We start from the raw sequence: 12,766 nt of genomic DNA, 5'->3' as shown, positions 1-12,766 counted from the left end.
CGATTCAACAGAACCTTGAAACATCTTCTATGGCGGTTATTTACTATGAGCAGCTCATATCATTATCTGGACAAGTTAGACAATTTGGTGAATGAGAACTACAATCAGAGCGTACATCGTAGTATAAAAATGAAACCTGCAGATGTGACAGTTTTTAATGCTCAAGACGTGTGGAGAACCTTGTATTGTAAACAGGCCTCGATCATAAAATATGAATTCAAGGTGGGAGACCAAGTCAAGATCAGTAAGTGCAAACGTGTCTTTCAGAAAGGATACCTTTCGTCTTGGACAGAGGAATCATTTACGGTCGCACAGAGACTGCCACGAAACCCACCCGTGTATTGTTTGAAGGAGGCAGAAGGTGAGCTGATTAGAGGAACATTTTACGAGGCTGAGTTACAGAAAGTGACAGAAAGTTCAGATCATCTATTTCGCATTGAGAAAATTTGAAACGTTGAGGAAAAGGCGTCAACAAAGAAGTGTTGGTGCATTGGAAAGGTTGGCCAAAGAAATACGACAGTTGGATTCCATATAAACAGTTGGTTTCTCTGCAGAAAAAATGATTCAAGATGATGATTTTTATGTGATGCTTCCTAGCAATACCAATACGAATTTGTTCCCAACCAACTCAACGTCATACTATCGTGTAGCGTTACCTCGACAAATCTGTTTAAAAGATGAAGAGGATTGGGAAGTTGGACTCCATAATGTAATCTACCCATTCTCGTGGTTTGAAGTTCCCCATGGATGCAATCATCCACATTTCATGCTCCAACGATCTGGTACTCAAGAAGTAAAGAGGATAACTCTACCTGTGGGAAGATGTCGTTCAGCACTGGACGTGATAGAAGGCATGCTGGAATGTGTGCAAAGACAAAGCCTTCACATTGCCGTGGATGATGAATGGAACATTACCTTTACAACTCAAGAGGAATGGATGTTCGTGGCCAAGCCTGTGGCTCAAGCTCTTGGTTGGATAACCCAAGAAAACAAAGTCCGAGAAAGCACCATGTTTGCATTGAAGATCTATTCTACCCTTGGACAGATTCCTACTTATGGTTATGAATGGTGTGCGTTACCGCTTCGTTACTCATTCACATTTCCCGGAACATTCTTAATTCCTTTAATCGTTTCTTTATGTCACTGCACACACAGAGTAGTGCAAGTGCAAACCAATCTCATAGAGCCACATCAAGTGGGTGAAAAACAGTTGCATTTGCTATATGAAATGGTACCACACGGTAGATTTCGCGACACGTTAATAGAAGAAGCGACGCACATCAGTTATTTTCCTTTACGAACCAAAACATTTCAGACCGTTGAAATCTACTTAACAAGTGGTTGTGGAAAGATGCTTTCATTCCAAGGTGGTATCGTGAACGTGACACTTCACTTTAGACGGCGTACAAGATGAGTAACAGTTTTTACATCGTTGTAACCAGTGACGCAAGCACAGCTCAGTACCCTGAAAACAAACCTGCCAAGTTTAAGATGCAACTTCTAAATCAACAGCACTTAAGTGAAGACTAGGAAGTGGCAATGACACACATCATTTACCCACATACTTGGGAAAATGTGCAAAGTCAGCAACTGTCTTACCTGTTAAGCTGTAACAGCGATTCACCATGGACCCTACCCATCTATCTACCAAGTGGCATTTATCGAACAGTTGATGACTTGGTCAATGGTATGGTGACAGGAATCCAGAGTGCATTTCCAGATATTTATCTGAAAAGTGGAAAAAGGATCAAGCGCATCGGTGGAAGTGAGTGTTTCTACATTTACTCCAAAGCTCAAAATTACTACGAATTCAAGTTACCTCCAACATTTCAAGTAACGTTGCCCAAGAATTTAGCTCAGGCATTAGGATACTTGAACCATCATGATCGGGTACCAGCTCTTTATCAGATCAGTCTTCCCACCGTTGTCCAACTGAATAAAAATCAGAGTGTGACACTTACCGCTACTACCACCACTGTGGGGCGAGACAATAAATTGGTCTGGGGTATGTTAAGCAGACATTCATTTCAGACTATGTACATCTACTCTGACCTAATAGAGTCCCTTGTAGTGGGGGATGTACAAGTGAATATACTTAGAACCATAGTACCTCGTGGGGAGATGGTGGCAGAGGAAATAAAGACTCCCACTTACCATCGACTCCGTACATCTGTATTTTCTTCCGTGGAGATCAATATAAGAAGTGACACTGGCCATCTGGTACCATTTGCGTTTGGCACTGTACGAGTAACACTTCATTTTCGGCGTCGTGCAATTCTCTAAGATGTTTCTACCTATGAATCATCAATTTTACCCTTACCAACAACAAGTCATCTCCTTTTTTTCAACGAGGGAAAGGGGACATAAGTGTCTTTGGAGGGACACATCCTTATGGTCAAGGAGGTAATGCATTAGGAGGAATGTTTCGTTCCCTCTTCCTTACAGCCACGCCCTTTCTCAAGACAGCTGCCAAGAAAGTAGGAAAACGTTTACTCAATACAGGAGTGGATACAGGAATGCAAATTGCAAAAGATCTCATCAAGGGTCAGTCTTTAAAGAAAGCAGCGAAAGCAAGGGCAAAGACTGCCGGTAAACAGTTTCGGACAGGTGCTTTTCAGGACCTTACGCAACAAGGTCGTGGGCGAAGACTTCTTAAGCGCAAACAAAACGCGACTCCTGCCAGTTCAAGACAGACCAAGAAACGGAGAACATCACCTTCAAAGTCCAAGACCATTTTCGACTTAAGATGGCCTCAGCTTACCCTCTCTCTGCCCCCGGTGAAAATTTGAGCTTACAGTTATTTCAAGTACCGGTCACAGATGTTTCCATTCTCAAAAGTAAATGGGTGGATTATGAACCAGTTCAAAGTGGAACCAACCCTATCGAGTTTGTCATCAAGCCTCTATCTGATTACATTGACATCTACGATTGGTGGTGAAGATTACCAAACGAAATGGAGGAGATACAGGCGGTGGAAAGAAGTATACTTTGATCAACAACGCGCTTCATTCGCTTATCAAACAGTTTACCATCAAGTTGAATGAAACACTTGTCACAGAACAGTCCGACACGCAAGCGTACAATGCCTACATCAAGACCTTGCTTTATTTTACTGAACAGGCAAAGAAATCTTACCTAACCAAAGCATTGTACTACAAAGAGACAGCAGGACATATGGATGTAGTAGACAACACTTCTGACAATAACTGGGGGCTCAAGAAGAGGGGTGCATTTACCAATGCTAGTGCTGAAGTAGGGCTGGTTGGTGTACCCCTGTGTGATCTGTTCAACACCAATAAGCTGCTGCTGGACAAAATAGAAATCAAAATCAAGATTGATCTAAACAGCGATGAATTTGTTCTCATGAGTGGAAAAGAGGCGAATGATTGCAAGATAAAGATAATGTCAAGTACTCTCAGAGTCCGCACAGTCCGCGTAGCTGACAGTACCAAACTAGAGCATGTTAGTATCATGCAAGGACGGTCAGGACAAAAAGCCCTACCTGCTATCTACACGCTCACAAGGACCCCAACACACGAGGATTATCCCCAGGGGTGTGCTGAATCATACCGAGACGGATCTCTTCAACAGACTTATTCCTCGATGCATCATATTTGGAATGGTGCGAAATGATGCTTACAATGGTAGCTTGGCAAGAAATCCTTTTAACTTCCAACTGTTTGACGTGAATGCAGTACGACTGACGGTCAATGGTGAAGAAATCCCTTATTCAGTGATAGATTTGGCAGGAGGGAAGAGAATCGATGGGTACAATACACTCTTCTCAGGCAGTGGTGATATGAACTGTGGTCATGGTATTGATATTGACAGAGAGGATTGGGAAGGTGGATACGGCTGATTCCGCTTGGATACGACTCCTGCGGGTAGTGGCCACCCAGACCACCTGATTCGCCATCGCAGCGGTCACGTCAATTTGTATCTGAAATTTGGAACCCCGACACCAGAAGTTTTGAATTTAATCGTATACGCAGAATTCCAAAATCATTTGGAGATTGACCGCAATAGACGCGTGGTATACGATCTGTCTCAAGGTGCTTGAAGATGCATACCACTCAAGAATTATGGCAAGCCTCAATACACAATCTTGTCCTAGCACCTGTCATGGAAGGGGTATTTCCAAGTGACAAGTTACCAATCGTTGATACGTATCCTTCAGCAATGATTGCAAATACAGATCCTCATGATCAACCTGGAACGCATTGGATTGCGATGTACTTTGTATCGCCTCAAGAAAGCGAATTCTTTGACAGCTATGGATTTCCTCCTGAGAGCTATGTTATGGATGGATACGCACTGAGGGAAACAACATATTACAATGACAAACCGATGCAAGGCTTAACCTCAGATGTGTGTGGAGATTATTGCCTGTTTTACTTACTTCATCGAGCACGAAATGTGGATTTAAACACTCTTCAAAATAAATTTCTGCAATATGATTCACAAGTAGCACAATTTGTACACACGTACATTCAGTTATTAACGAATGTTAGGAATGAAAACGTCTCACAATTTGAGGAGCAAGCTTGTAAATCTTTCAAATGTTGGCGTAATCAATAAATAAAGTTTTGTTGAAGTTAAAAATGAATGATGTGTGTGCGTCTTTGATATATCACTTTAAAAAGGAACATCGATCAACAAGTTATCATAACGTTGCTACTTTTCATTGCGAGAAGATGTCCCAATTCAAATGTCCAAGCAGTATTATGATACCAGGGCCAAGTCAGTGTGGAAAGACGACGTTTACAAAACAGTTACTTGAACAAGCGGATTCTTTATTTGAACGGCCTATGCGTAAAATTGTATATTGCTATGGACAATGGCAGGAATGTTTTAGGAACATGACAGCTCAAGTGACATTTGTAGAGGCTATTCCCGAAGATATTCCTAGTTTATTTCCAGCAAACTGCCGACCAGGAATAGTCGTACTGGATGACTTAATGAGAAATTGCAGCGATGACGAACGTATTCTCGATCTGTTTGCCCACTACATCATTGCTTTTAAAAACCCCTTGCGATACGCTGGGTTTTCGAACATTGGCTCGGCAGGCATTCGCAGGAAATGTACCTTACGTATGGGAGAGCTTTCAAGATGCGACGTCAAACCCATTTGGTTATCTTGTCTTGGACTTACATCCTCGTACACGAAATATTCAACGGTTACGGACAAGGATATTGCCAACGTCACGTTCTTATCCCGTGATTTACGTAGACAAGAAATGTCATTAAACAGAGGAACCTCTACCGGTGGATTTCAGTTAACGTGATGACTTCCTGCAGGTCACGTCGCACAGCAAAAGGGAAAAAAAAAATCAACGTGGTGGCAATATGGTGTTACGCTCTGGTACCACCACCCAATCTAAAGGGGTTAAATAGAAAGCGCGTGAGAGTATCCAAACAGTCAAGAGTCCAACAACATTTACCCTTTCTTTGTACTTGTTTCAAGAGTAATGGAAAACAGCGGAGAGACATGATAGCACATGCGAACAAAGGGCAAATGGAAGCCATTGGTGAAATTGCTCTAAACCTCCTTAAAGGGAACATGGTAATACCGAATTCATCATTTAAACGGTTGAAGCCACACAAGTCAAAGCTCCTCTATTTGACTCGCAAGAAACCAAGTCTTAAGCGGAAAAAAGCAGTGTTGAATCAAAAGGGAGGATTCTTGTCCGCCCTTGCTAGTTTGATTGCTCCTCTTGCTACCGAGCTGTTAGGAAAAGTGTTCAAATGAAGCACGCGCAGAAGATGGTGATGGTACCTGAACATTTATTGCAAAGTATGGAAACAGAACACCGGTTGACTGCACCAGCTCAGCTTCCCACTTTGACACGTTTAGATCAAGACATGAAGCCGATCATGGACTCGTCTTTACCTGAAGATCAAAAAGTGCTACTGTTGGATCAACTTTTACAAAGGTATCAAGGGTTGACAAAACAGATGAAAACTGGAGCAACGGTGAAACAAACAGTGGTGATGCCTAAGTCAGAGTCATTACCTGCTAGGGAGTCTACCCCCAAACCAGAGACAAAATCTACCAAAGTCTCTAAACCATTGAGGGGTACTCCTCTCAGTACTAAAGGGTCAAAAATTCCCATCCGAATCGAAACACCGCCTTCCGTTTCAACTGAAGAATCAGCGCATACACTCCTGATGGATACACCACCAGATTCCAGGCGTAAAACAGGAAAACGTTGTTACAAGGCAAGAACACCCTTGGTAGCGAGGTTACGAAGCAATAGACAATGGAAGCCTTAAAAAACTAGAAAAAACAGTTTCTATTTCAGCGAATGTATACAATAAAGTAACCGACTGTGCCTTCATTCATCGCTATTCACTCTACACAATGGTTCCAAACATCACTGGAGATCATTGCAATGACTGTGTTGACAGGATAAAGCTTGCCTACTGGAACTGTTTAGCCTTCCTGGTACATAATGAAATTCAGACAACAGAAAGCTGACAATTTGTTTAGAGGATTTATTGAATACTCAGGATAAATACCGAACAGACGCATACTGGCTCTGGCTCGATTTTTGTTAGACATATTGGATGTCACTGCACCTGAGGATCAAGACTGGATCGATGAAATCAGTCTGGAAGAAGAAATAGAAAAAATCATCAAAGTCATTTTACAACCTGACCAGTTTTGTCAAACCTGTTGGTACTGGTGAGACTTGATGATCAACGGCATTGATGAGGTTGACCGGTAGTAAACTGGTTTTATTATATTTGAAAGAACCGGTTTTTAAAAACTTTATAAAGTAACTGTGACTGTGATCATCGCACATCACTTTTAACTGACTGCTCTCAAGAAACACTTTTTCAAGATGAGTTACTCAAAGTGTGGACTCTGCCTTAAAGACCTTGAAGCCTGCCTCTGGTATACCTTACATTCGATGTGTGGACTGGAAGTTATGTCCCTTCTTCTGCCGCGAAGATAGTATACATTCATATCAACAGTGTATTACAGATTGTGTGATACCTGACCACAAAGTACATGAAGGAGGACAGTTGCCTTATTGCAGACACATGGATGTTGCGACATTGAAAGTGTCAACATCCAGAAGAATCCATCTCGACCCTATTTTACCTGTAGGAGAAAAGAAATGTGCAGATTCTTCCAATGGGCTGATAAACTACCTGTAGATGTTTCTCAAAAACACTCTCCAATGCATTGTCCTAAAGAAGATGACTTCTCCCAAGTGGACACGCGCAACTACAATCCAAGACCAAGACTACAAAGACAATTTGCCTTTTCGGAAAACTGGCATCACTGAACACTCATTATGTTAACTGTATCACAGAACATTCAAGTTTATTTGTAATGTTAACCCATTACGCACCGTGCCGGCCGTAGCCGGCCGCGCGAAAAGGCCCCCTCTAAGTCCCGTGCCGGCCAAAACCGGCCGCGCGAAGGCATGAACGCGAAAAAGCCCTCCCCACCCTCCAGGGTCTTTTTTGTCTATTTTTGTTGTCATAGATACCAAGAGGACATATTAACCAATCAGATGCTGTGTTTTGCGCAGTTTTTGACAGGTGATGAGAGGAGCCACGAGGTCTTGAGTTTCGGCGAATTTTTTTCTCACGCGCGATCGAATTACGATGGCTGAAAACATGGATCACGTTTCAGACGACGCATCAGTTCCTGAGGACTCAGGCGACGAAGAAAGTTTCTATGGGTTTCCTCTAGGGGGGAATAATTCTAACAGCGATTCCGATCTTGATTTCAGCGAATTATCGAGTGATGGAGAAGAAAACGAAGAAGACGGAGACGCACAATCAGAGGTAAGCGATGAAGAAGCAGACCCTGATGAACTTCGATGGACCGATCAGCTTACGGATCTTCGCATTCCTGATTTTGTTTCGGCTACCGGCATTAATTTTGAGCTTCCTGATAACCCCACACTATTAGATTTCTTTTCAGCTTTTGTGGGCGATGATTTATTGGAGCAGATTGTGAATGAAACAAACCTTTACGCTCGCCAAAAGCTTGCAGATTCCCCCGCTCGCCTCGCTAAATTTCAACCTGTCACGCTTGCGGAAATCAAGGCTTTCATTGGGATAAATATAATTATGGGCATGGTGAGGCAACCCAGTTTAAATTCCTACTGGTCAAGCGATGACTTTTTCGGAAATGTAGGTATTAAGAAGGTAATGCCCAGAAATAGGTTTCAAGAAATAAATAATTTTTTGCATTTCAATGATTCATCGCGCGAAGTGGCCCGTGGCAATCCCGGTCACGATCGACTCTTCAAGGTAAGACCCGTTCTAAATTATGTTCGATCCAAATTCGAGACCAATTTCAAGCCGACTAAAAATATTGCCGTCGATGAAGGAATGATCGCATTTAGAGGTAGGCTTTCTTTTCGTCAATACATGCCGGCAAAACCGACGAAATACGGGATCAAGGTGTGGATGGCCGCCGACTCGAGCAACGGGTACGTTTTGAATTTCGATGTTTATTTAGGTAAAGATGTGCGCAATCAGCGAATCCATGGGTTGGGCTACGATGTTGTTACCAAGCTGATCACCCCTTTCATGAACAAGAATCATCATGTTTATTTTGATAATTTTTTTAGTTCAGTTAGGTTAGTAGAACATTTACGGGTCCAAAAAACTTACGCTTGTGCGACCATTCGGGTAAATCGCAAAGACTTGCCACCATGTGCTCGGCAAAGATTGCGTCCCGGAGACAAGGTTGTTCGCCAGAAAGGTAAGATTGTTTTTACGAAGTGGCACGACAAACGGGATGTCAGTGTCATTTCTACAAATATAAACCCTAATGCCCCAGATGTTGTCATTCAAAGACGCAATCAACAGGTCCGCAAGCCAGCCGTGATCGGCCTCTACAATGCAAATATGGGGGGTGTTGATCTCGCCGACCAATTTCGGAATTACTATTCTGTTGGTCGTTCAAGCAAGAAATGGTATAAGTATTTGTTTTGGTATGCCATTGATGTTTCTGTCTGTAATGCTTTTATTTTACAGAATCATTTTCTTACCGGGGCAGGTAGGTCTAAACTAAAGCAAGTCGATTTTCGCACTAGGCTTTCTAAGCAGCTAATTGCGGGGTTTTCTTGCACCGTTTCGGCCGCGCAATCATCTAAGCGACGGATGATTGACGATCTTTCTCTTGAGGAGGGCAACGCAGGTAAGCATTTCTGCGAAAAAATCCAGGGTAGGAAAAGGCAGTGTGTTCGGTGCAAGAGGGTGGGAATTAAGACTCCCTCGGGGCGGGCTGTGGAAACTAGTTTTCAATGCGTACAGTGCGGGGTAGCTTTATGTCAAGTCAATTGTTTTAATGTTTATCACGCGGTTAACCCAGTTTAAACTTCTTCGTTTCCTGAGTCCTCAACTGCTGCGAAATCCACGACGTGATCTGCAAAAGAGCTCAACGGTAAAGTAATGTTAATGTACATAGTATTGGCTGTAATATTTGGCTTCTGTTTGGCCCGTAATTATTCATAATTTGGCTTTTGTTTACCTTGTATTTTTCGCCTTGTCGCGCGGCGACTAAAATTTTTTGATTTTTGGTTTTCAGATTGGCTTTTTAACACCATTTTGGCCTTTCTTTGTCCACATTTTGGCATATTTTGGCCTTTCAGTCTATGCTGCTTTGAATAAACTTTACTTTGAAACCCGATCTTGTGTGTGTGTTTACTGCGCATATGGTTAATATTTAACTCTCGCGTAACGTGGTTAATAATTAACAAAGGCCGGAGTACCGGGGGGTCATGCGCACGCTCGCCTATTGGTGCATAATGGGTTAATGAGGATCACATTTGATTGTAATTTTTTTGTGCCCTTTCACAATAAAGTTTGTTATTTATTCCCTTGAAAATGCTTTGTTTGGTATTTCGTTACAAACCCACCATTTTGAATCCTCAAATCCAACCGGTCTCAAAACCAGTTTGACCCGTTCAATAGTTTCCGTCAGTGATCTCTCATTGGTTCTTAGCACACCTATTGTTCTTTCCCTATATATGTGATGTACTACCCGGATGGTTGGGCGGAATCGTACCACCAGAACACAGTACACTTTACTCCAAATAATCAACAATAATAAACTTGCATCTCATTAAAACCCCCACTATACCCAGACCGTTGGCATCTCATTACACCCCTCCTATACCTCGATTGCTTGCATCTCATTATACCCTTCCCTATATCTACCTTATGTCATGTCAACTTATTCAATGGTTTTAGGGGACAACCTCATTAAATCAGGGCTGCTGCATTTATGAATAAAATTCTCCCAAGCATTCGGGATAGACTACTCAGGTCTTGGTTAGGACAATAGCACTGTTGCTCATCATAAGCTGCAATTTCCAGTTCCTCTTCAAAATTTTCAAACGCATCCTCAACATCAAGATTGATTGACTGTCCTTCGAAAGCAGAATCATGCAGTGTATTGCCATCTAGAATGGCATTAGCAATTGAAGTTTTCCACTGGGGTGGTAGTGACGTGGAGGACAGCAAAGATGAAAATCTTTGCTTCTTGAACAGGAGCCCCAAGAAGATACATATTAGCGTGCATGCATTGCTACCATCTCTACCACCAAATTCTGATTGGCAAAGTTCAGCAAGCAGTGTATACTGGGCAACAGGCAATCCATAACAGTTACATTCCTCTGGAACATCAACAGCAGAGCATGTGTAGGTGCTGAAAACTCAGTACTCTCTGGAGGTGTTAACTACTTGAGCTCGTCAGCCTTTACCGGAATCTGTCACTCAGGATATTTCAACCCTAGCCTTAACCCTGGCAAGGCCACTTCCATAGTTTAAGGCAGAGAGGTGACCTCCTGCACCAAACTTCAGAAGGCTATATAGGGAATCTATGGAACGACCATTGATCCTGAGTGGTGTTACAAAATATGGAGCTTGGAAAAATGCAAAGAACCATTCGCAGAAGTTTAGGAATTAACTGACCATGATACGGAGAAGGTCCCATGTCTGTAAAAAACAAACAAACAAACAATCACATACTAAGGCTTAGATGAGTTTGCTTGCCCTGAAACCTAACAGAGTTTCATAAAAAAAAAACATCTGTGGTAACATCCCTTAAATTTTTTATACCATTCCATCTCTAACCTCAAGTTGAAGTTGTGTCCCCTTATATTCGGCTAGAACCTTTAATAAGGACAGGTTGCTCGATGCCCCATCACAGACCATTACCTTCACTCTAAAATAGTACAATGAGAACACCTTAAGTGTTCTCATCACACAGTCATAGAGAAAGGAATGGTCCCATGATTTGGCACAATTGAAGTGGGGACCAATGATGCTGTAGCTTGACATCAGATCATGCCAAATAAACTCCAATACGTAACTGGTCTTCATCTCAACATCTTGATCTAAAGAGGAAAAAATGTCATGGAGGAATGGCAGCTCGTCTGGAGACATAGCAAATCCCATGGCTTTGTTTCCCGTCATGTTAAACATAATTTTTGATTGAACTTTTGTCTCATCAAAAATTAAAACACCAGTCTTCATCGGTTTGGGCTTCTTCTTTTGAACTTATATTCTTACAAATTCTTCGTACTTGGTGACCTCCTGCTTCATAGCTTCCTCATCTATGCCACATTCTATTTTGTCTGCCTTTATCCTCTTTTCAACTTGTTTTTCACAGGGCAGCTGAATGATCCCCAGATCTCTTAATGCAGAATAGGCTGATGGTGATCTGGCATAGACTGCCATTGCTGAAAAAAAAAATAATACTAGAAACTGTACGTAGACAAGGGAAGATGAAATGAAAAGAAGGCTGTCAAGGTATTATCTGTTTCATCAATATAAATGGTTGTGAGAGGACTGCAACAGACCACAACTCTCCCATTCATATATTTTAACATTGTAATAATAAATATTGCAATGTAGGGTTAATTAAAATGCTTTTTGCTTTGAATTTTTTCCTTAAAATTTCTGGAAACTACACTGAGGCTCTGTGCATTGAACAAAACATTTACGCTAATGACTATTTGCGCTCTGTAGATATCTTGCACACTTATTGATGTCAGTGCTCTTGGATTTATAGCTTCTTTACCTTTTTATTTCGTTCTTAGAGAGAGAAGCTATCAACAATAATTATTGATAGTTTGATAATAATTAATATTAATTAATAATTATTATTTATAACTAAGTAATTTATTATTTATGTAATCAAATAAACATAACCCACCTATCCTAAAAGTTGCTGTTGACCAAACATTGCTCTTCTTGCCAGTAACTGTAAGACAAGACAAAAATAGAGTCAGCTTAGCAAACCTTACAAATTATTTATCATTATCTATGTGCTTCCACAACTGATAGAAAGTTATATAGGTCATTGATTTTAGTCACCAAATTTTGTATACCCTGCAATATTATTATACTCAACAAAGTCACCAAGCTAGAGTCTCAAGGGAAACTTTTTCTTTCAATAAACCAAAATAACAACAACAGTAATGATGATGATGATGATGTCATTATTTCATTTGTTAGACTACATAACAAATGTTAGAAGGCTGCTAATATACCATCTATTTACACTATTAATTAAACATTACCGTTCTCCCGCTGATCTGTTATGAAATCAAGTTTTTCCCTCTTCCATAACTCTCTCAACGTCATTCCCCTTCCTTCCTTTCGTTTCCTCCGCTTCCTCAAAAATATTCTGCAACACTTTTTTCCCTTCCTCTGTTGTGTCTATTTCATTTATCAGGTGACAAAGCTCGTTGCTCTCATTGTCTCCAAGACCTATTTTGGTTTTATC

General features: G+C 41.4%; 1 protein-coding gene and 3 pseudogenes across 1 annotated transcript; 2 read left to right on the top strand and 2 right to left on the bottom strand.

The window, feature by feature from the left end:
* Positions 1–11,451, bottom strand: part of LOC146482569 (uncharacterized) — a 26,796-nt pseudogene extending 15,345 nt beyond the window's left edge.
* On the top strand, positions 1,411–2,283 carry LOC146482571 (uncharacterized; annotated as a pseudogene).
* On the top strand, positions 2,747–4,060 carry LOC146482570 (uncharacterized protein F54H12.2-like; annotated as a pseudogene).
* LOC146482568 (uncharacterized) lies at positions 11,100–12,766 on the bottom strand. The gene is made up of 3 exons (XM_085106896.1): positions 12,561–12,766; positions 12,194–12,241; positions 11,100–11,717 (listed from the first exon to the last, which is right to left on the bottom strand). Exons 1-3 carry the CDS (start codon positions 12,622–12,624, stop codon positions 11,536–11,538), a joined length of 294 nt encoding a protein of 97 aa, XP_084963022.1. The 5' UTR covers positions 12,625–12,766; the 3' UTR covers positions 11,100–11,535.

Source organism: Pavona decussata, unplaced genomic scaffold (assembly GCF_977016875.1).
Source record: "Pavona decussata unplaced genomic scaffold, jaPavDecu1.1 SCAFFOLD_45, whole genome shotgun sequence".
NCBI classification, from domain to species: Eukaryota; Metazoa; Cnidaria; class Anthozoa; order Scleractinia; family Agariciidae; genus Pavona; species Pavona decussata.
The sequence above is the reverse complement of the archived record's forward strand: the minus strand, read 5'-3'. Positions and strand labels throughout refer to the sequence as shown.

Coding starts and splice junctions, on each gene's coding strand:
- LOC146482568 (XM_085106896.1), bottom strand. CDS start 12,624: ATGACGTTGAGAGAGTTATGGAAGAGGGAAAAACTTGATTTCATAACA. Junction 12,242..12,560: donor AACAGATCAGCGGGAGAACG/GTAATGTTTAAT, acceptor CTTGTCTTACAG/TTACTGGCAAGAAGAGCAAT. Junction 11,718..12,193: donor AACAGCAACTTTTAGGATAG/GTGGGTTATGTT, acceptor TTTTTTTTTCAG/CAATGGCAGTCTATGCCAGA.